This window comes from Camelus bactrianus, chromosome 14, assembly GCF_048773025.1.
Source record: "Camelus bactrianus isolate YW-2024 breed Bactrian camel chromosome 14, ASM4877302v1, whole genome shotgun sequence".
NCBI lineage: Eukaryota > Metazoa > Chordata > Mammalia > Artiodactyla > Camelidae > Camelus > Camelus bactrianus.
The window spans coordinates 3,707,577-3,732,528 of NC_133552.1; the positions used below are offsets into that span (position 1 = coordinate 3,707,577).

The following is a 24,952-nucleotide window of genomic DNA, read 5'->3' on the forward strand; positions in this document are numbered from 1 at the left end:
GTTGGAGACCACGGTTGCAGGCGCGGTCAGGGTCCGTGCCCAGGGGCAGCAGTGGCGGTGGGCGCCTCCCGGGAGCAATTCCGCAGGAAGACTTAGGTCTTGCGCCTGTTGTGTGGGTTCCAGGGCTGGTTCTCTGGATCTCTGGGAACTTCCTAATCGTTTTTTTTTAAATCTCTTTTCAGTTGCAACTAGGCAGAGTGAGCTTCTGGTTTGCAAAGATGCTGAACCCTGATGAGAGAGAAAGTTACTAAGATCAGGACCGGGGCTCAGAGCAGCGATGCAAGGGTCCCATTGCCAGGCCTGGGCCAGGAAGGCGGCCAGCATGGCCTGGACTGGGGCGGGGTCACAATTCTGAAGACTGGGGTCAATAAGGGGATAGCAGAGGCAGAAGACACAGGAGCCTGGCGCTCCCTTCTCAGCTGTGTGTTCGGGGCCAATAAAGCCCCGTCTTCCTGGAAAGATCCCCTGCTGGCTCTGGGCCACGGAGATGGACGGCTGCCCAGAGAAGAGGACACCCAGAGACACAGAGGGAGGGCGGCCACGGGAAGACAGAGACAGAGGTCAGGGAGATGCTGGCACAAGCCAAGGAACACCAGGAGCCACCAAGAGCCAGGGGAGGCAAGGAAGGGTGCTTCTCTCTAGCCCTGTCAACAACTTGATCTTGAACTCTCAGCTTCAGTACCGGGAGGGAAAGATGTCTGTTGCTTGGAGCCTGTGGGGGCACTTTGCTGTGGCAGCCCTAGCAGACTGATCGCCACAAGACACAAGGTCTTAGGGGGCTGGGATGGAGTCCTCTGTTCCTCACCCAAGCAGAATTAACCTACCAGCCTGCAAAGTTAATTATTATCATTATGCAAATGTCTTCTGAGAGGCTCTTGGCCCCTCTCCTCACAATCCTCACTGTGTGAACAGAGCAGGGCTGGGGGAGCGCCCCCTGCATTCCCACCTGAGGGTGTTATTTCATTTAATTACTAGTCCAGAGCACAAGGCCAGCCCCCTCCTCTCTGTAGCCGCGTTGGGGTCTTTTCTTTCCCAAACCACCCAAGGATCTGGCATCTCTGCTGGTGAGTATAAAAGCAGTCACGCGAACACTGGCCTCAGGCCTCGTGCAGCAGTCCTGGGTGACTCTGGAAGCCAAGTGCCACCTCTCCCTTGCGGGGGACTGGCAGGGTCACCCGTGTCCTACCTGGTGGGCCAGATCTTCCTGTCAGCATATCAGGTCCTGCAATGTCCTCGTGGTCAGTGACACCAGAGAGAGCAGAGAACCTGATGGCATCTCAGGGAGATCCCCATCCATCACATTCCAGACTCCGCTGGTTCTGCCCCACAGGCCACGCCCACCAGGGCGGGGCCACGCGTGAGGCAGCGGCTGTCTCAGAGATGGTGGGTCTAAGCACTTGGCACTAGCCAGCCGGAACCCTGACCTGGAAGGGGGGCTGTGTATTTTGCCCGATCTCCTCCCACTGCAGAGCATTTTTAGGGGGAGCCTTAATATCTCTCACCGAAATCTGACTTCCATCAGCCACCCCCATCCTGAATGTCAGGGTCTGCAAATGTCTGGGTGCCGGTTGTAGACAAAGGGCGATTGTTCTCCCCCAGCTGAAAACTGGGAGTGTGACAGGTGCTTGAGGAAGCGCAGACTCCACTTGCTGCGCAGTTTGAGCCTCCGCTCTGGCCCAGCAGGACACCGGGTTAGACACCTTGGACAGCTCAGGGCAGAGGATGAAAGAGAAACAGGAAGCAGGACACAGCAGAAAGAAGCGGGCCAACCCATGAATACTGGACTTTGACACAAGGGGAATGCTGCTGTAATCTCCACAGGGACCACTGGGCGAGAATGAAAACCTGTATGATGATATGACAAAAATGAGATAATAAAATAAAATAATGAAAGTAATCTCTTATACACAATGTCATTAACTGTAAATGTGATCAGTGCTGCCATTAATACACCGTTTGCCAGCCTGGATGGTGCTATTACAAGAGACACATCTGAAATATAAGGAAGTTACAGCAAGTTCAGAAGAAAAGGATTCAAAATGAATGTGCAAACACTAACCGAAAGAAAGCTGGCATTGCTCTATTGGACATATTATGTTTAAGGATGAGAAGCATAATCAGTATTATCATAAACAAAGGAGGATGCTTCATAATAATGGAAAGTCTAATATTCCAGAAAGATACAATCATTCCTAATTTATATGCACAGAATAAAATAGCTTTAAAATATATAAAGCAAAATTTACAATCATTGTAGGAGATTAAACATCCTTTTCTCAAACATTAATAAAACAAATACATGTAAAAATTAGTAATAATATAGAATAAAGTATGAACAATACCATATTAGCGAACTTGACCTAGTGAACGTATGTTAAACACTGCATTCAATAGCTGCACAATACACAGTCTTTTTCAGGACATAGTGACATATGGACTATATGCCGAATGGTTTAAGTCTCAAATTTTTCAAAGGATTACACTCTTATAAAGGATTTTTTTCACTTCAATGCAATTAGGCTAAAAATTAATAACAAAAATATAATTGTATTTGATTGGAAATTAAGCAGTACTTTTTCTAAAGAAACTATTGGACAAAGAAGAAACCATAATAAAAATTAGAAAATATTTTAAGTTAATTATTAAATACTACATATCAAAACTTTTGGGGTACAGCTAAAGCTATGCTTAAAGGAAAATTTATAGCCTTAAATATTTCAATTAGACAAGAACAAATGCTAAAAATCAATGAGCTAAGAGTCTACTTCGAGAAGTTTGAAAAAGACTAGGAAAATAAAGCCAAAGAAAGTAAAGTAGCCTTTATAATAAGGATTAAAGCCAAAAATAATGACCCAGAAGAATAAACACACAAAATAGGCTCAAGAAAGCGAAAGACCAATTCTTTGAGAAGACTAATAAAAATCACAACTCCTTGTTAAAGAAAACAGGAAGTACAAGATCAAAGGCAAGAACTGTAAAGGGGATTTTTGCTAAAGACCCCACGATCATTAAACAGACAATAAGCAATTATGCCAATATGTTCGAAATGGGCAAAGTCCTAGACTCACAGCCTGGGTGTTGCTGTTTTTATTAAGTCTGAGACCATGATGTGCCGATGTGCCACCTGCGAGTGTCACTGCTGTGCTCTGGAACTCGGTCTTGGCAGCGCCAGGCTGATGTGCTTTAGAGAGATGAGTCTTTGTACCAAATCTGGCCTGCAGGAGGGATGTGGGTGTCTGTGACAGAATCCTGGGGAGTCTGAGAGGCAGGACGGGGATCCACTCAGCCCAGCGAGGTCTCCTCGGAGCATCCACCACTCCCTGGAAGGAAAGAGGGCTCCGGGAGCTGATCCCCGCTTACACGCCTCTCAAATCAGCGTCCACATCAGTTCATCATGCCAGGCAAACTGCCCAGAATGGGCCAGCACCTCTCTGTGAGGCCTGCTTGGGAGGCACATGCCCCGGGGGGCAGGGGCTTTAAACACCTTCAGCTACTGAAGGGCAGGTGCCCTGTCTGTCCCCAGATTGTGCTCTGACAACCCTGAGTCCCTGCACAGCCCCCCTCGAAGTGGCTTCAGACAGTTCCAGGAGCTGGGTATTGGCCCCCATGCAAAGCTGGCTTGCAAAGAGTGCCTAACTGAACGCACTGCAGAATTGTTTCTCCTTAGGGCAGGTGCGGCCCAGTGACTGCTCCCTGCTCTGCAAAAAACACTCAAAGCAGTCCCTGGGGCTCAGCGGGACAATGAGCCTGGGCAGTCCCACCTGCCTCCCTGCAGAGGAGGAGGACCAGGGCAGGATAGTGGAGAGGGACCAGGGATCATCCCGCAGAACTCCCACAGTTTGCCTCCAAGACCAGGTGTGTCTAAACGCAGCAGACCACATTCCAACTGTGGCAAAGAGCCTTTCAGCCGTGCCTGCCGGAGAACGGCTCTAACGGCAGAGATGACTGTTGAACAATGGGTCACACGCTTGGGGCTACTGTGAGCTGGCAGTCAAGGAGGGGTGGGTGGGCAGCTGCGCTGCTAGCAACAGGCTGATGGAGGCAACTATTTTAGACACTGCTTCATCTTCCCCTAATACAGTCTTTAGACGACCTTGCTGCACTTGTCTGCCTTTACAGCCCTGTGCTGTTATTTTCATCCCTCTGAGACTCAGGGATATTGACTCTTCTCCAAATGCTCATTCTATGGAACTCCCCCCACCCCCAATTCACATGAAATGGTAATATATTGAGCACCAGCTGGGTAAAAGTCACATCAGAATATTGGATTTTGTATATCTCACCGTCCCTGAGCACCTCCCCCTTCAACGGAGGTGGGTAGGTTCAGAGAGTGGTACAGGATAGAAAAATCTTCACAGCGAGGAGAGCTGGATTCAAATCCTGACTCTGTTGGCAGAACCTGTGGCCCCAGGTGAGTCAGGAATGTCTCTGAGCTCAGCTGGACCTCATCTGTGATGGATGGATGTCACTGCTCTAGTGCGGAACACGCTTGGTTGAGCTCTGCACACAAGATACTCTTGATTTCCTTATTTGTTCTTTCCTTTCACTGAAGTATAGTCAGCTTACAATGTTGTGTTAATTTCTGGTGCACAGCATCGTGATTCAGTTGTACATATACCTATATGTACGCTTTTTCATATTCTTTTTTATTATAGGCTATTACGAGGTACTGAATATAGTTCCCTGTGCTCTACAGTAGGACCTTGCCATTTATCTCTGGTTTCCTTATCAGAACCTCTCTTTCCTGTCATGTTGAAAAATGACAACTTGGCCAGATTCCATATCTTTTCACTAACTTGTTTTTTAATTAAAAAAATTTTAATAGACTTTTTCTTAAGCGGGCTTTTCGGTTTACAGAAAAGTTGCCTAGGAAGTACAGAGGATTCCCACAGACCTGTCTTCGCCCCTTTAACATCTGCACTGGTGTGGTACGTTTGTTATAACTGGTGAGCCAATATTGACACATTCATGGTTTACACTAGAGCTCACTCTTGTTATTGTCCATTCTATGGGTTTTGATAAATAAATAAACACATATATCCAACATTCTGATACCACACACGGAGCCAAGGCTGCCTCGTGACTTTGAGGACGTTGGGAGAAGACGATGCCGTACGTTGCTGTTTTGCATGTTTCAGCAAAGCACAATAAACATGCCGAAAATTGCAAAAATCCTGAACGGACCACTGACTTTCACAAGCAGAGCAAACCTGTGTGATCAGCGCCCAAACGAAGAGAGCGGGCGCCCGCAGAGCCCCCTTCCCCTCCCTGCCGGTCACGACCGCCCACCCCCAAGGGCAGGCGCCACCCTGGTCTCCAGCAGCTGGGGTTGGTCCCACCTGGTTTTACAGTTTTACTAAATACGATCGTGCAGCATGTATGCTTGTGTCCGGCTTCTCTCACTCAACATTATGTTTGTTGAGTTTAGTTGTTTTCATTTCACTCATGTAGAGTATCGTTGGGGTCAGTAAACTTTTTCTGTAAAAGACCAAATAATAAATATTTTAAGCTTTGCAAACGGTACGAAATCTCTGTTCCATTTCCTCCTCCTCCTCCCCCTCTTCCTCCTCCTTCTCCTCTTGCTGGGCGGGGGGGTTACAGTTTACTGCCCCTTAAAGGTGTAAAAACTATTCTCAGCTCTCAGGCTGTACAAAAACCGGCCACAGGCTGTGGCTTGCTGGCCCCTGGAGTATCCCGCCGTGTGACTACAGTTTATCCATTTTACTCCTGATGTGAATGTGGCGGGGTAGGGGGGTGTCTCTGCTCAAACACAGGTGATGGCGGCTGGGCAAGCTCAGAATAAACGGCCCGCACCTGTTCTCGTCTGGTGGGGCTGCGTTTGTTTTCATGTATCTTAACTCTATGCATGTGATTATTCCATATCTTATTTACGTAAGAGCTGCCTTTTAAAAATGTAACAACTGCATTGTGCACTGTATGGGAAGACCTTCACCTCTGTCACCCTGATTCTGCTAGTGGACATTAGCTTGTCCCTCCCCCACTATTTTTGGAATTGAGGACGGTAACTATCATTTATGCCTTCATTTCACTCGTGTGTGAATCTACCCATAGAACAGACAGGTGGGCTGGCTGAGTGGTGGAGCTGGTCTTACTTATTTACCCAGAAGTGTTCCCTGAATGCCTGCTGGTTGGGTGGGGTTCCCTGGGAAGCAGACTTTGAGATAAAGGTTTGCGTGTGGGATGTTACAGAGGAGGGCCCTGGGCAATGGGGCAGTGGAGCGAGGACCTTCAGCACCCTGAATTGAGGTGGGGGCTGTGCCTTTATCTCGACCCTCCTTCCCGACCAGTCGCTGGAGGAGAGCCTGGGGGACTCCGCGGTGAGCCCACAGCCACTGGGGAGTGAGCCTGGGTCCTCAGGGGGCATCTGGGCAGTGCAGAGCACACCCACCTTGGGACCCGGCTGGGCACTCAAGCCTTTTTGCCTTCCCCTCCCCGCATCCCTCCAGAACTCACAGTCTGGGCAGACAGGTGGGTCACTAATTAAGGACAAGCAGGTGTAATCTGGGCTGCGATAAGGGAAAGCCAGGGGCTAGTGGGGAGAGACGCCAAGCACGTTATGAAGATAATGGGGAAGGGGCCTCCCTTCTCCCTGTGAAGGCAGGACTCAGGCTGTCTTGGCCCCAGGAGTCGAGTCCCAGTGCCCAGGGGGACCTCGGCTGGCACCCAGGAAGCCGCGCGGCCCCAGGCTCTGCCCTGGAGGGCGAGGGCAGCCTCTGGGAGGACCCTGCTCCCAGCTCTGCACAAGTTCTGTCCTGTGAAATGGTCTCATTTCCACTGAAGTGTGGATTCTGTCCCTCCCAAGAGTTGAGGAGCCTTCAGACGTCCTTAGTGTGACATCCAGCAAACTTGCCAAGGAGGAAGAAATGCAGCTTGAATTGTTTACTCTTTCAAATACATTTAAAACAGATTCAAGGTTATCTGAGCGTGGCTGTCATCCACACTTGTATCCGGGTGGGTTCTCTGGAAAGAAACTGGAACGGGAGGAGCCACAGGCTCCGTGTGGGTGGCAGGGCTCAGGGCTGGTCCTCCCGGCGGGACCAGCCACGTGGCTCCACCTGCTTTGGGCTTCGGGGCACAGTCTCACTTGAAGGTATGGTGGGGTGGAGGAGGGCAGTATGAGGTTTGGAGAAGAGGGATGTCCGGGGGCATTTGGGGCGAGACAACACACTATATGACGGACACTTCCCTTGACCTCACACGTGTTGGGGAAACCGGTGTGTCACAGTATGCTCAGAAGAGCTGACAGCAGGACCAAGATTTATGTCAAGTTTGCAAGGGAACAGCTGATGCTGGGTTACACTGATGCTTCCAAGTGCATCGAACACTGACTGTGCTTTGGGGACAGTGTGTCCCAGCGGCTAAGAGCACAGGCTTTGGAGTCCAGCACATCTGGGTTCAAGTTCTTGAGTCAACAGTGAATAAACATGTGTTTACTAACAAACTCTTGTCCAGGCATAGTTCTAGGGGTTTGGGCATAAAACAGAGGTTGGAATTTCAGCTCTGGGGCCTTCATCAAGTCAAGTAATTTCTTTAAGTGCCCTGATGTGACCTGGAGATGAGACGTTTGATACCTACAGAGACAGACCCAGGTCCGAAAGTTGTCATCAGGGTTAAATGGGATTAAATGCATTGAAAGCACTTCCACGGCTCCAACTGGGAAAAAACCCTGTTTTAATACCATCTCTCTTTCTTATTCAATTCCCCACTAATACTGAAAAATTGCTCTCCTTAAAGTCCTTTATAACTTTAAGGGAGTAATTAGGTCGCTAACTGACCTCCTTTCCTCCAGGACAGATAACTCAACTCTTTCCATCTTTCCTCATTGACTCTACTTCCTGACCTTTTCATCACCTTTTAAACTGAATTTATTCCAATTTCTCTGTAACCATTTCCAAATATGGTGTCCCCAAATGGGCGCATGGACTCATAAAATGCAACCAGGGCAGAGGTGAGAGGAGATGTCGTTCTCAGCCCTCCTTCCCTGTTTGTGTGGAGCCTCGTTCCTCACAGTCTCTCCTCCCTGTGCCTCTGTGGGTTGAGACGGAGCCACCAACAGTCACCACTGGGGTATGACCCGCCAAGGCAAGCTACTCACTCAACAGAATCATTCATATTCTGCCTGCCCCTGTCTCTGCAAACATACTTAGAGTAGAATCAAGTCTGCTGAGAACATCTGCATGTATTGCTGGTAAACCTGTGAGTCACTACCTGGAGGGCAGTTTGGAATGTTGATGCAATAATTCCTCTTCTAGGATTTTTAGAGAAAAATCATAGGTATGGACAAACGTGTGTCTGGAGATGTTCCTTGAAGCAGGTTTCTAGTAATAAAATTGGAAATAGTCTGGATGATCAATAAAAAGAGGATTGGTTAAATAAACAACAGTATTTTTTTTAATTGAAGTATAGTTGGCTTACAAGGTGGTGTTAATTGCTGGTGTACAGCATTGTGTTTCAGTTATACACCCATATATGTGTGTGTGTGTGTGTGTGTGTGTATATTCCTTTTCATTATAGGTAATTACAAGGTATTGAATATAGTTCCCTGTGCTGTACAGGAGGACCTTGTTGTCTATCTATTTTATATACAGTAGTGTGTATCTGCTAATCCCAAACTCCCAATTTATCCCTCCCCAACCCCCCTTCCCCTCAGTAACCATAAGCTTGTTTTCTATGTGAGTCAGACAACAGTGTTTTCATTTGATACCGTGCTATAGGGCCATTAAAAGGTATGTATGTGGCCAAAGACCCGGCCACGCCTGTGGCCATGTGTTCACTGTACAGTAAGTGACAAAACAGTAGCTTAAAAGAATTCTGTCATAAAACAGAACGCAGGTGGCGCACTTAGCACTTTGCCTGGCTCAGTAAGTGGCAGCCCCGCTTCCAACAGCATGAGCTGCGGGCTGGGAGGAGCGTTCGTGAGTAACGGACGGAAACACGTGACAACTGCCCGTGGTTATCAGCGGGCAGGAGCGTTCCAGGAGCGTGTGTCCTCCTCCGCGCGTCCCTGAATCTTCCGGGGTGCCAGGAATGAACCAGGACTTTTCCTTTAGTGTCTCACTGACATCTGCTACACGGCCCCGGCTCCACCCCTTCAGAACAGTCTCAGCCGGCAGCGGGGACAGGCCAACCCCCTCTGTTTCCTCGAGCTGTGACTGGAGCCCGCCCCTCCCCTCTCTAGGCTTTGTCTACCCATTTGGGAAATAATAGCTGGCTTTTTTTTAGGTTGGGGATACTTGCTTATGCTGACACTCAGGAGAATCCTCGTTTGCAATAATAAAAATAGTTTCACTTGTGATGAAATAAGAAGGTCCGTTTCCTGTATCTTTTCCCCGTTTGGTGGGAGACAGTCCCACTCACTCTGAGTCTGGGCTGGGCCCCCGCGGCCGCCCTGGAAGTGCACGACAGGAAGGACAAGGCCTGGGGCAGGACAGGCCGCTGCTACCCGGGCGGAGAGCATCTTCCCGGATCCTGTGTCTCCTCCAGATTCACAGATAGAAAAGGCGATGCTGAACCCAGACCCAGGCATGGGAGAGGGTCCCGTTCCTGCTCCCTCCCCACCCTGTCACCTATCAGAGGAAGGAGGGGTGGACTAAAGACTCTAAAATCTGACCCCAAAACTTGCAGGTCAGGAAAGTGTCAGTGATGTGTGATGAGGCAGCCTGCTGGCCTGCCTACCCATCTTGGACCAACGCCCGCCTTCTTTCATCTGACTTGGTTCCCTGCCCTGGAGGCAGGAGAGCTGGCAGGGGACCAGCCCTGGGAACGTGTGAACCAGAATTACTCTGTGCAAGGACTTGCGGCTGGGGAGAGAGACCAGGGCAACATGCTCAGGGGCTGGTCTCTCTCCACACCCACCGTCCCTAGTACAGGCCGGGGTGGTGGCCGGGCAGAGCACAGAGGGCCGGCGACTTCCCTCCCAGAGCCCACAGCCTGGGGTTTGTCCCCCAGTCAGACTTCATGAGCTCTCCCCAGCCCAGAAGAAAAGGGTACATACGATGCGTTTCCACCATAGACATGTTCCTAAAACACACTAAACCTTCAAAGGCAAAAATCAGAATTCACTTTTGGAGATTCAGGTAAATTTTATTTATTTGCTGCTTAATTTATGGCTTGACCCATATCATCTTTGCCTGTTTCAGATCTTGGGCATTCTAAAGCTGTTTAGTTTAAGCAAAAATCAGTCTAATCAGGATTGTGCAGAAATGCAATTAAATGAAATTTTGTTACCTTTTTGAGGTTTTGTTTTTCTGGAAACCTAAACTTCTAGAGTCAAATCTCAGCAATCTAGACACAGGTGAGCCCCTGTTTCTAAAGGGCACATTTAGATACACTGAAAAGAATCAACAAATGTGTCTATTCAGCATCAAGAAATGCACAATCTTTTCTACAAAGCTAAATTTGTCATATATACCATGTATAAAATGACGCAAACGCCGTGGACAATTGTTTTTTAATAAAGTACTGTGGACAATTGTTTTTTAATAAAGTATTACAATATGAGCGAAAACTACGTTTTCAATTTAGCAGCAGCTATAGTGCAGTGCAAATTGGGACATTAGACAGAGTTACTTTATGCCATTTAAAAAACTAAAGTTCAAGAGTCATCATGCAAATCACATGAGGCTGATTTTAATCCACAGTTGAAACCTTAAGGAACTTAAGAATTGAATCTATTTTCAGTATTTGACGTTTTAAAGATTAGGTTTCAAAGTGTCACAATCATTGGGTAAGAGGAGGTATGAAAGTTACCCGGGACCCGGGAGGCAGCCCCCGGGGCCCAGGCGCCGGCGCTGGGGCGGTCAGCGTGTCGCTTTCACTGGAGGTGGGGCTCGTGCCGCGAAGTCAGAGATGAGATTCAAGCAAATTGAGGGAACGTGATACCCAAAAAATGATATAGAAAGCAAAGTACTGTAAACTGTCCTGCATCTTCCTCCTCCTGTTTCTCAGAAACCAGTGGGGGGATGGCAGGGGGTGGGAAAGAAATTGTAGGAAATGCAGTTTGGAAGATGACAGGGTTTTATTAGGATCTAGGAAACGCCTTCCTCCTTGTGGCTGATCTGACAAGCAAACCTGCAGGTGACCGTGTCTGTGATGATGGCCACCCCTTCACCTGCTCCAGTGGAGGCAGAAACCTGACTTTCCACTCTTATCTGGTCCTCTGGTCGGGCCCCAGCTCCCCCACCACGGCCTGTGCACAGATGTTTCAGGGCTGAATGCACTGTTTCTAATGCTAACGTAGCCCTTGGAAAAGGCTCAGTTTGCTGCTTTTGAAGCCACGGTCAACATCCCTGAATTCCACCTTCACTCTTTCCCGTCCCTCTGCCCTGTCCGTCTCCAGGGACCGGACAGGATAGGAAGGGTAATTCGTAGATAATGGATTATGTATATTTTAATGCTCTGTAAACATTAGAATTTGGTACTGCACATTTTATTCATTTATTTATTTAACTACTTGATTCAGGCATGACTGAGATACAAAAAACTGTCCAAAATGACTGTATGTAACTTGATGAGTTTGGCGATAAATATACACCTGGGAAACCATCACCACAGTCTATGCCAGAAACCCACCCATTACCTCCAAAAGTCTCCTCCCATTCTCTTATTTACTATTATTATTTATTATTATTATTATAACGCTTAACATAAGGTTTACCCTCTTAGCAAGACTTCAGGAACACAATGCACTGTTGTTCACAGCAGGCTATGCTGTACAACAGAGCCCTCGCACTTACCTTGTATGACTGAAACTTTAGTGAACTGAATTTGCAAGGCAGAAAAAAATACCATTTTAAAAGAATCATTGGGAATCTCGTGACGTCAAATTCTTGTCCAAGGTGACCATCGCTCCTAATGTTTCAGTTTCCTCAGTTTAAAATCTGCACACACAGATTTTCCTGAAACAAGGTGCTGTGCATAATTTAAAGCCAGCGGAATAGTAAAGAGGACCAAGAGACAGAAACTTAATTCCTAAAAATGACACCTGTTTTTTTTCCGAAGTTTGCGGCTTTTTCTTTTTACTTTTTGGTTTGCAGGGCCGCGTCAGTTTCTGGCTACAGCGCAGCGTGGCAGCAGTACACACGTACACGTACTCTCTTCTTCCTCACAGGCGCTACGAGCCGTGGAGCAGCGCTCCCTGTGCTCCGCAGCGGGGCGCAGTTATTTGTAAACCAGTCTTTCTTGTCTTCGTCTCCATGAGAAACGCAGGGCGTCACTAGGTGAGCGCCGCCTGGCACAGCAGTTGATACCACATGTAGCTTTTTTAATTGATTGAAATGAAACAAAATGAAAAATTCCGTTCCTCAGTCTCGCTGGCCACCTTTCCAATGCTCAGTTGCCACGTGGGGCTGGCAGTTTCTGTCCTCAGTAGCGCACACAGAACATTTCCATTGTCACAGAACGTTCCATTGGACAGCCTTGCTCTAGAATTATTCTCAGAGATCAAAATAGATGGATATACACGGTATTAAATAGAAGTACAGCTGATCCAGCTTTTAAAATAAGTCACCACTGACATAGCTTTTAATAAGTGCTTAGATTTGATTGCTCTATAGTAAGTATTTACCAAACAAAATTATACAATCCAAAATATGTAACACTGACATTACACACTGACATAAAGAACAACTCACTACTTACTGAATTGTATGCTTTTATAAAGTATATAAAAATACATTCTTGATGCTTCAGTTTTGTCCTGGTCCCATTTAATTTTATCTCTTGCAGAAAACTCAAGCTTGATTTAATACATCCTCAACAGTTTTTCATTGCCAAAACCCAAATGAGAATATACAGATTACACATCCATCCTAGTGCGTGCACACGCACACACTCCCGTGAATATAATTCTAGCTGTAAGAATTATTATTTTGAGGTCTCAAGTTCTATGAGTCAGCTGATTGCTGTGCTGAAATGAACTGTCAAATTCATCATTTTCAGTGAAATCCTTTATCAAATACATAGACCATCATCTTAGAAAGTCTTAAGCTTGGCAGACTGGGAAACAGCCCGTCTGGGCTTCTCTCCCTCACTAGTACTAAGAAAGCAGCTTTAAAAAAATCCTGCTTTTTGTGGGTTAGCTTATGCCATTGAGGGGTTCTTCAGGTTACCTGTGTTTCTGTACTTCCAAATGTTTTCTAGGCTTCCTTTACAAAATAACTGAGACTCAGGAAATACTCCTGTATTTAAGGACCAGGCCCCACTGAACAGCAGGGTGGAAGTCGGGGGCTGGAGCCCCTCTATTTAAACATTCAGTGCAGTTTACTTGATTCGCATCCGCTGTTCACACAGGGTCAAGGAACGTCTCTTGGCGTGTGGTAGAAGGCAGTCTTGTGCTCAGAGGTGTTACAACAAAGACAGTCTCAGATCCTGTCTTCCAGAAACTGCCTTCAGTATTGTGTAGACAAGCCTGCTGAGGACAGACACTCAGGTTAATCCTCAAGACAGATCCGAAGGAACAGGGTCTAGCGGGAGAGAGGGTGGCTGTGACATCAGGCGGACCCTACACTTAGCAGGCGGAAGGTCACGTTCCTTAGTCGCTCAGTCCTTGGTACCCTCGCCTGGAAAATGGGGACAGCGAACCTGCCTGTGGGTCCCTGGGTCACTGAAAAGGTTGAAAGAGCTCGTCTAGGCAAAGCACTTGCCCTGCCTACTGCGGTGCCCGGGACAGCCGGCCCCCGATGGATTTTGCTATTTGCTGTCACTTTGAGCAATAGTTGTATCGGGATTATTTCCGCAAGCTGGTCGCCTGCCACATGCGGGATTCTAAAAGCATACTTGTCACGTCTGGTACCAGCCACGCACTTTCTGGCAGGACAGAAACAGGTTCTAGGCCTTTGCAAATCCCCCTTCAAAGCGTGCCAGCCCTGCTGTGACACAGAATCACAGTGGGTGGGGTGTCTGCCAGGCTTTGTACTGATATTCTGGACGGGCAGACGTCATATAACCTGTACTGAAGATGCAATGACTTCTGAAATGCAGCGTCACCTGTTAAGGTGATAAATGGTTTTGGAGGATTTTGGCCAGAAGTGTGTTGAGCTTGTTCTCCATCTGGGTATGTAAACAGCCCCTCTTTTGAGGCTAGTTTTCAAATTCTACCTTGAAGGATGTGAAGAATGGCCAAGTCAGTACACGTATTAGCAGCAGCGCTAATAATAATAATACGAACGCAAAATAACATCCAAACAGGTGTGTGCAGAGCGACGTCTGCTAAACCTCTCCTGTGTCCTAACTCACCTGGCACGGTGGGTCCCTGGGTCAGGCCCCTCGCACAGAGCCAGGACACGGAGGGTCAATCGGAAGTGATGGAGAAGGGACATGATCCCAGGTGGTCTGTGTCCAGAGCTGAGTCAGCAGGGCTGGGGTGAGGCCTGAGACTCTGCATTTTTAACACGTTCCCAGGAGACGCCGCTGCTGCTGGCTGGGCCCACACCTGCAGGCCCCACGACCAGCAGAAGCAGAGGATAATGGGTCGTTTTGCTCCAGGAAGCGCTGCATAAATGAGCCATTGTAGCCCAGTTTTGATGAGTAGAGCTGAAGAGGTTGCAGAGAAATGGTAGATGTATGGGGGGAAAGAACAGGAAAATGAGCAAAAGGATATAATAGAAAATAAATCCGAAAAAAACAATTTCAGTAATTGGGATAACCTCGTGTGAAGAAGAGGATAGCGTTTCATTGATATTTCCAATGTATAAATGTTGACTGCGACGAAGGCATTCTCGGTACCTCCAGGGGCTGGCCAAGAGAAACAGAATTAGAGAGTAACAAGGAAGACTTCCACGCGGAATATTAACACACCGCTAAGCACTGAGCGAAGCGGTGCAACTTCCCGAGGTATCCTGACTTCGATGATTTTGATTCAATATAGACAGTTACACTCTGTGAATTTTCTTCCCATCGTTAGACCCTGTAGGTTCCAAGAATAAATTTGCTCATATTTCAAAAGGATCTCTTTCCTTTTAGCATCTTCTACTTGCCTGTTCACACAGTCAGTTACCAGGGAAATCTGTGCCCTGGGTACTGTTTTCTCCTCTGCTCCAAACTTGTTTTCAATTGAAAGTTTGTTCACTGATGATCTGATGCTAGTATTTGAGTGTTTATGATTTTTAAATTCCTAGATTTCTTCTGTAAATATTTTATACCACGGAGATATTTAAGTTAGATATTAAAATCCATTTCAACTACGTACCTTAACATACTTCTATTGGATACAAAATGTTCTCATCTCCTTGGGCAGGAAAGAAGCAAGACGTAATGACCACTGTAACGACTAACATTAACATCGTTTTTGATGCTGAAAAATAACAAAAGCTTACAGATACATGTCAGAAGTCAAGGTGAGATATTTCAGAAAGTCTCTGATTTACCAGACTAGAAAAGGGTTGCTTTAGGATGAGTTCAGCTGAATTTTAGAACACAGAGAACGAAAGTTTCGTCTCAGTTATCTCAGGATGAAATCAAGCAAGCACACACAGCCCCCCAAACACAAACCACAGGTCACGCAGAAAACTGACCTTGAAAAAAATGGAGGTGCAAACCTTTGTTGCTAAGTATGCTCACACACATATAGAGAAACACATTGCATTGTTATGTAGAGTTTCTGAAAGAATTACCCTAAGGCAATGGTAATCTGAATTTTTAAAAGTGAGAACATTAACATGGAAAAAATATATTTATAGAGCTTTACTAGATACTGAGAAATTCTAGGAAAAGTTCAAAGTTCATATCCATTAAACACAGACTAGTTATCTATTAACTTCTGACAAGAATACACACTTTAAATATATATATTTAAAATACATTAAATTTCTATATTATATAATAATTATTATAAATTAATTATAACTTAAATATATATTATATATTCTATTTAAGTATATATATTTTAAATTATTTATTCTTATCAGAGGTTTATATGTGTGTGTGTGTGTGTGTGTGTGTGTGTGTGTGTATACATATATATTTTAAGGATGCTGAAGGTGTGACACTTACCCTTGTGACTCCAAGTGTTGGCTACAGACCACCAGCTTCAGCATGACCTGGGAGCTTGCTAGAAATTCAGCAATGCCCAGATCTACTGAAGCAGAATCTGCATTTTAACAAGAGTCTCAGGTGATTTGTATATCTTTTAAATATTTAAATTTTGAGGATCCCTAGTCAAAATTACCAGTACTTTTTTTCTGCATCGTTTGCCAGAGTACAATAGATCAGTAAACCTGTCTGCTAATTCAAACCACATTTTTACTTCCTTGATGTACATAAACTATGGTGATGATTCTAAAAGATCTAACCAGATTTTAAGATTCCAATAAAGCCTGCCACCCCCCACCCCGGCCCCTTGTCTATAAAAAAGCCGAGTCTCCCCGCCTCCCTGAGTCACAGAAGAGCAGCTCCAGCAGTTGGTGAGGACAAGCCTACGGGCACCGGGGGATGGCAAGGACTCTGACCACCTATCTCAACAGTTAACTGAGATCACTCACCCATTTCCCTTTAAAACTTTCATAGCTGAACAGCATCTTATGAAATTTGGGGGGAGGGAGGGGATGCTGGGTCCACCAGATTGCAGGCATTTTGATTAAAAGGCAACTTTCCTTTTTGTTACCAATGCTGTTGCCCCCGGATCGTACCCCTGCCCCTCCCTCAAACAGAAACCAGTTACTCTTATCTAAGTGTCAGGAGGCAGCTGCAGAGAAGAAACAAGAACTGGTTAGAACCGACAGAGTCCAAGATGGTGGAGGACTTGACTTCCAGTGACCGTGAGCCTCATTATTTGTTCGTTGTAATGCATTATCTGCTAAGTGACACCCCCACCAGGACCATGACAGTTGTGATCACCATGACAACAACCGGAAAAGTCCACACAAGGACTGAAAAACCCGAACAAGAACTGACTGGCTCCATCACGCCCAGAAGGCGGACATGATGGTGGAAGCCTCCCGTAAAAGTCCACGTGGCCCAGCCCAGGCAGGAGCTGTCTCTGCCGCCCACCTTGGCTGACCGCTCCCCACCTGAGTGCCTCTTCCTGCTTGAGAGCTTTTCCTCCCTCTCTCTGCTCCAGCACTTGCCTTTCACTTCCCCTTGTGAGCAATAAAGTGCCTGTTCACTTCATCCCCCTGCCTCTGCCGTGCAAATGCTTCCACAGCCAGCGGCAAGAACCCACACTTTGGTGGGCTTCCTACTTTAGGGGTCCCTCCCTCCACTACCACAACCAGGTATCAAAGCCATCCAATAATCACGACATTTTTTAAAGAGGACAAGAAGGCCATCTGTCCCTTTATTACACCAGGCATATAATCCAAGTGGAAACAAATGTTCAATGTAACACCAACATAGTCACTTATTTAATATGCATTTTAAATTTGAAATGCTAAGTCATCCTAATTTCATAGGATATATATTTATCATGAAATAAAGTCAATCATTTTAATAACGGACTAAGCATTTCTCTAAAAAAATAAAGTTTAAAGTTGCCAAGATACTTTCATTGGCACTAAACATTTATTTCTCATTTTCTCTTTTAAGTTTGTTTAAATCCTGCTTTAAATTCTGGAGGACTCCCAGACGATTCCTGCTGCCAAGTCACCCGAGGATTTCTCCCCTCCTGAACGCGGCTGTGTAATTTAGGCTTCCGGGAAAGGAGGTGCTCTCCTCGGGGTCACCCCCTCTGCCTCCAGGTACCAGAGGGAACAGTCCCCTCCACCACCAAGAAACAACCGTGACAGAGACAAAGAAACAGAGCTACGAGGGATAAAAGGAAACAAACCCCAGGACGCCACAACTTGGATAATGAGCCTAGAACTGAGCTGTCATCGTTACAAGTGTAACTCTTTCTACTGGAAATAATACAAGTTTCTTGGCAGCTAAAAATTTTAATCACATGGAGTAAAAGATTACCTGCTACCTCAGGACTGCTGGCAAATGACTGTTTTCCATGCTGTTTTCAGTTGCAAAGTTCATCTTATTGAACATATATAAGCATATTACACATACACAAACACCTACAGAGACGTACACATATATATCAAGACACATGAGCATATCTTAATCATTAACCCGGTAGAAACAAGACGCTTTGAAGAAACCACATAAACATCCAGAATTCTTCACAATTTAAAGTCCACAGAAAGGACATGTTGTAGTCGATTGAAAAATCTCAGTGGAAAGCAGATGTTTTAAAACTAGGAGGCAAAATCAACCATTTACAGGACTTACAAGATCATTATGTACTGATGTTAAGTGGATAACATGAAATTTAAAACAGTAAATGGTCCTGGGTTCAATCTCCAGTACCTCCATTAGAAAAAGAAAAACAGTAAATAAATAAACCTAATTTCCCCTCCCCTAAAAATAGTAAATGAAGGGAGAATCTCTGCACAGTAAGACTGCCCTCACGTCTTTAAATTAAAATATTGCCATGTGCCTCTGGGGGTTGGTCTCGGCTCCAAGTGGAGGAGAGGACACCTAAGTAACCCAGACCCCTTCCACGTAGTAGGACCAAGCTGACAGTCCCATCACATGTAATTTTAAACAGGAACCTTTATGTCTTAACTGTGGAACTAAAGCGTTAGTGGCAGTACCATGTTATAAATCTTTTCCTCCCTCTTGGATCCAGGGGGGCATCAAAGGCAGCCCCGTGTGGGGAAGGAGAAAGGCAGGGACTTCGGAAAACCTGGGTTCAGAGCCTGGCTTTACCCTTGAAGCTCCGTGGCCTCGGACCAATTTCTTAGGTTCTCTTACCCTCAGTTTTCTTAAATTTAGAAGTGTGTGTTTGTGAATATAGGAACAGAGCAGGTAAAGCCCCCAGCATGGGGCCGGCACACAACATGCGGTGAAACACACTGTAATTTTTACTACTAGAGATATGCAAATGGCAACCACCATTTCTGCAGAAACGTCATTTACCGCTTTCAAGCCTCACTATGGATACTCCCCCGGCCCCCGTCAAAACCGGTCTTACCTCGTCATTTCTCACATGGGGACGCTATTAACTTTTAAGTGATTAAAAACATATTCAACATATTCGGCCTGCCAGCTGCATCCCATGTTGATGGATTTTTTTTAAAGGCATCAGCTTGACGAGATTGATCGTACAGTGATATGTACTGAAATCCTCTCCCACTTCTGAAATATTTCAACCCCTCTCCTGCTTCAAAGTAACCTAAGGGAGGAGGCACAGATTCAAGCCTAGGGTTTGCTCACGCTTGTGCTATGATTTGAGGGGCGCTGGAGGTGGTACCGGCATGCGGGCTGTTGTACCGGTCCTGCGACCACCACCGGCATAATGTTTGGGACAGACCAACGACGTCAACTTATTACTGATGAATCCCCAAGGGCCCTGAAACACCAGGCTTGGGCTACGCTGATGTGCTGTCCAGAAAGTCTTCCACTGGTTGTACAGACACAGCCATAAACGCACTGCAAACAGAGGGAAGGTTATCCGTGTCCAGAACGTCTGTCTCGCTAATGGAAGTGACACTCAGACACAACGATTTTACAATATATATAAAATGAATTCTTCTGTGTCATTTCCTGACTAAATCCTTGATCTTTGAAAACAGGCAATATAGTTTTTATTGCATTTAAGTTGTTTTTTGGTGAAGAGAAAGATCAGAGTTCAAATTTAACTTTTCACAAACAGCCATGTGGTCATTCTGGCTGTAAACTTACAGGACAGAGCTGATAAACATCACAATCAGACAGGTACGTTGTTCACTAACTGAATCAGGAAAATAGGAGACCACCTGTTTCAAATGCACTGCTACCACAGACAGTATGAACAGAAATACTTGTCTACAATATTTAATTCTGTTTGCTTCAATCAAGAATACCTATTAATATAGTCTTAAATAGAGAGAGATAGGAAAGGTGGTGCTTTTCATATTTTCTGATAGCTTTCCATGGATTTATTTTTTCAGAATATACTAAAATAATTTTAATCTACTTTTAATAATATTATTCATTTTTTTTCTTTTGTTTCCTGAACACAATGAGACTGTAGTTTAAAAAACTACATGGTGTACCTAATCAATCTTACTTCATATGTAAATCAAGACAAATTTCACAATTCATTTTAGAAGGACATATTGAAAAACTATATTAAAAAGTGATTCACATTTGATTCTGGATTTACACGGCAACATTTGAAACTAGTGGTCTAGCTAACACAGGCAACCATGCAGAAAGAATTACAACATTCATAGAAATACCAAAATAACTCTGGTAAACAGTAATTGCTGAAAGGAAGGAAAGAATGAATAAGAATGGGGGTTCACGGTTTCAATGTTGGTAACTTATTACTGAGTTCATGTTACTAAAATCAGGTTCCTTCCAAACATAACCATGTAAACGATTTCTGTTGGCTTGAGAGTGACTGCATTTTGGTAGATACACATGGCAGTGAAAATCTACCTTGACATTAAAACAGCAAAGCCTGCAAAAAGTAACTTCTCCATTTTCCTCAATAACTCAGTTTTATTTTAAAGTCCGGTAAACTCTGGGACCAGTTTACTTTTTATAATTTCATGGACATGTCATAGCCCTTCCTTTCCCACCCACTACCAATCCTCCCAACAGAATAGAAAACAAAAACCCTACCTCCAAAGATATTTTTTTAAAAGCCCACCCACCAAACAAAACAAAATAATATTGAGCGAAGAACTCAACCATTTTTTTTAAGAGTGAAAACACTAAGAGCATTATTTTCACTTCAATCACTTAACTCATCTAAACGAATGCTTCATGAGTGCTGAGCTCTCCTATGGCTCAAAGAGAATCCAGCAGAAAGGATTTAAGGAAAGCATCTCAACCATTTGGCCAGGCAGTGGGAGTGCTTGGTAAACGCAGTGTTCCCCTGCGTGGAGGGCTGCTACACGTCGCTGGGTGACCGCGCTCTCTGGGAGAGGCTGGACGGGACGCAGCCGCAGCAAATGAGGCAGAGGGCTTTCTGGATCTCTTGGTTTCGGAAAGCATAGATGACAGGGTTGATGATGGAATTGTAGGTGGCGGGCAGGAGGGTGGCGTAGGTGTAGATGGAGGGGTAGGTGTAATCAGCTATCAAGGAATAGAGGGTGAAAGGCATCCAGCAAGCAGCGAAGGTCCCCAGGATGATGGCCAGGGTCGATACCCCCTTCCGGGTGGTCACGTAGTGCGAGGTGGCCAGGAAGTGGTGCTGCAGGGCGATCTGGTGGGCGTGCCTCATCACAATCTTGCAGATCTGGATGTAGAGCTGGAGCATGAGTGCAAACATGAAGAGGAAGGAGATGGAGAGGATGGCGGCGTTGTTCTTGGTGAGGGGTCTGACCACACTGCAGGTGGACTCGTCTCGGAGGCAGTTCCAGCCCAGGATGGGCAGCAGTCCCAGGCAGATGGACGTCCCCCAGAGCATGATCAGCATGACATAGGTAAATGTGACCGTCCTCTCCGAGTGGTAGGTCAGAGCGTAATACAGGGAGAGGTAGCGGTCCACAGTGATAGCCAGCAAGCTGCAGACAGAGGCAGAGAAAGAGGCGACAATGAGTCCAATTGTGACCAGCTTGGTGGCTTCTGACTGAAGCAGGTAGGCAAAAACAAAATTGATGATCAGTCCGATGCCGGCCAGCAGGTCTGCAAGAGCCAGGCTGCCTATCAGCAGGAACATGGGTGCACGCAGGCTGGGGTTATGGAAGATGATAAGGACCACGATGGCATTCTCACAGGAGATGAGCGTACCCGAGGTACACAAGACAATGTCCCAGGGGTTGACCACGAGCTCTGGCTCTGGCTCTACAACAGGAACCTGGGAGGAGGCAGCAGCCGAGACGTTCTCCGCAGCACGGGCATCTAAATAATCCCGAGGCAGCCCGCTTACATTGCCCTTCAGGTCTTCATTCATTTTAACCCCTGTCCTCTTCAACGAAAAGACAGGCTGTTTAATGTTTAGATACAGCAGGGAGACAATCCAACATCATGCAAAAAACACACAAACAGAAAGCCAGCCCCCACTCGGATGCTACCACCAAATGCCACAAGCTTCGTGAATCACAAACTGATATGAAATAAAACAAAAGCCAAAGTCTCCGTGGTTTAAAACCCACACCACCACCAACAAAAAAACGCCGTCTGGCGTTGGGGAAAGCACAGGACTTGAGCACGCGAGCGTGAGCGGGGCAGGCACACCCGGAACCGCGGCGCTCGGTTTGCTGAAGTGCTGGGGACACGCACGTGAAAATCCGTCTCGCAGGCTGACAAGGAGCAGCCGCCTGGCATCGGGTCGGCCGCAGGGGGACCCCGCCGCGGGGACAGGTCGCCAGCCGGGGGCTGCCATCCTCGGTGGAATATTTAAACCGCCCACCTCCCTCGAACTCCCACCCGGCCAGCCAGCCGGCGCGCGTGCACACACTCACACCCCAGCCAGAACAAAGAGGGGTCCCGGCCTCCCCCGTGTGCACGGGGCAGTCGCGGCAGGGCCACAAAAGGCGTGCGCGCGCGATGGAGGTGTGGACACAGACAGACACACAGATGTCCATGCACCGCGGCCGCTGCCCTGGCGGCGGGGGCGCGCGGCGGACGCGAGGGGACACACGTGGCGCCGGGACAGGCAGCCCGCGGGGGCGGGGGCATCAAGGGGGTCACCTTGCGCGCCCAGGCCGGGGGGCTCCTCCGCTGCTCCCGAAGCGCGCGGGCTACCCGTGTCGCATGTCGGCGCCAGGCCCGCGGGGCGAGGGGCGGCGGCTGCGCTCGGGGCTCCGCGGGTGGGGACGGGGGGGGGGGGGACGGGGGCGCGCTCCGCGCCAGGTGAGCCGCGGCGGCAGGTGAGCGGCGGCTTCGGCTCGCGCGCCCGGCTCTCCCAGCCCGGCCGCCCGGCCGCGCGCTTCCCGCGCGCGCCCCCGCCCCGCGCCCGCCTGCGCGCGCCGCCGCCGGAGCCCCGGTAGGCCGGCGCGCGCCCCGCGGGGCTCTGCTGCGCGGGTCGCGCGGACAGGCGCGGACGCGGGCGCGGAGAGCCCCCCACCATCCTCTGGGAGCGAGGACCCGGACACCCGGAACTGCACCGTCACCCTCTCTGCCGCCGCCCTGCATCCCACCGGGCAGGCGGTCGGCGCTCGCACCCGCGCGGAGGCGGGGCAGCGCTGCCTGGGAGCCCCGTGACCCATTTCGTTCCTGAGGTCCCCCTCGGGAGTCCCAGTCTCCAGCGTCCCGCTTCTTCACGCCTTTCCCTAAATTGCTACAGTCTTGGTCAAAAGAATTACGATATTCAAGATTAGCAGCGAGGATGGATGTGGGGTGAGCAGATTAGGGAGGCAAATCCTACAGCAGCAAAATGCTCAGCCAGTTTTAAGAACCGCCGTTGACCACATTGCATCCTGATCCCAAAGGAGCCCCTTCCTTAGTGCGCCCTGGATCTGGCTCACTGTTACTATTCCCCAAGAATATCGGCTTGTCTGGATGGACGCTGCTGCGGTGTAAATCACCACTGTGCTCCTCAGACTGCAATTACTAACTGCTCCTCGAGCTGTGTTTTCAAACGGAAATTATTTACCGAGTTCCTGCAGAAGCAGATGCTGGCCCAAATCCAATGCATTTAGGTCCTGAAGTGGCAGTGTTAATTTATTTGTTTTTACTTTAACCCATCAATAGTTTCTAAAATTAAGAACCTGATCTCTGCCTGGTTTTATGAGCCTGTCTCCTCTGGATACAAAAACCAGAGCACGCAGTAGATCTTAAGTTTAAATATGATCTCTCCGTTTATAAAGATGGGAGAAGGAAAAGGCGTGATATTCTGGTGTTTCCCCGTCAGCAGGGAACGTTTTCCCAACTACCTCTCCCCACACTCAGGGATGGGCTCCTGCATGAACAGAGATGGCCTGCAGGATACAGGACCCCAGAACTAACTCCTTCCTGCAGAAGCAACATCCTCAGGGTCTATCAAATAGAGAACGGAAGCAAGCATCACATAAAGACAGTATTCCGCTTGAGATTCTGTATGAGAAAGAGAGCTCTGTGGTCAGGGCCTCATTTCTCTATATATTTTTGTGTTGTTAAAATGGTATTAAACATTTTTAAATTATATGTCTTTTTTCTGATTGTAAAGTAACACATATTCATTACAGAACTTTTAGAGCCTGAAACTAAGATTAGAAAGTAAAATTACTCTCACTTTTAAGGAGAGGCACTGTGCTCGTTCTGTCAATACACATTTTTAATGAATTTATTTGGGTTTTTTTGTCTGTTTTTTTTTGGTAGAGTAACTTGAAGAATTACTTTCAGAAACATTTTATTCTCGTTGTTGCATGGAACAAAGTTTTTCTTTTTCTTTGGATTCTGAACTGTTGGTTAGTCCGGCCCCTGCCCTGGAATGTGGATGGTCAGGCAGAGACAGTGCTGTTCCCCCTTGGCCACTCCTCTGCCCCTCGGCCACCCGGTACGCTGTACACCCCCAGCTCCCACCAGTCCGCTTCCTGCTTTGTTTCTGTCCTCAGCGCTCATCACCACTGCTGTGCCGGGTATTTTATTTCTTCACCTTGTTCATCTGTCCTCCCCTCAGCCCCCCCAGGACAGGCTCCTTGGCTGGCTGCGGCATCTCCAGCACCTAGAACCATCTGGTGTGCAGGGGGCCTATTTCTGGGTGACGGAGGAGTCGGCGTTGGAAGTGAGGAGACCTGACTGCGGCAGAGTTGGACTGCGATGGCCTGCAGTCTGTGTCTGACCCCAGGGTAGGCCTCCCCCGAGCCTGGGGCAGCTCGTGTCTGAGGTCCTGGATGTGCGGGGTGGGCCTCCGCCGGCATCTCCATGGTGACCGAACAACTCCCTTGGGAGCCACGTGCTCTCTGAGACGTGCTCTTCTACCCGACGGTCTAAGGCAGGTCCCGCTGATTTCAGAGCCCTGTGCTCTTTTTCAAATGACTTGCCTTGATGCTAGGGGAGGGGTAACTGGTGTTAGGGGCTAAGTTACATTCCC

At 47.5% G+C, this 24,952-nt stretch overlaps 1 protein-coding gene across 1 annotated transcript; it reads right to left on the reverse strand.

Moving 5' to 3' along the window:
- Positions 1 to 19,837: 19,837 nt before the first annotated feature.
- Positions 19,838 to 22,624, reverse strand: GPR12 (G protein-coupled receptor 12). Its single transcript, XM_010951557.3, has one exon. It carries the CDS (start codon positions 21,887 to 21,889, stop codon positions 20,885 to 20,887), a length of 1,005 nt encoding a protein of 334 aa, XP_010949859.2. The 5' UTR covers positions 21,890 to 22,624; the 3' UTR covers positions 19,838 to 20,884.
- Between the last annotated feature and the right edge of the window lie 2,328 nt (positions 22,625 to 24,952).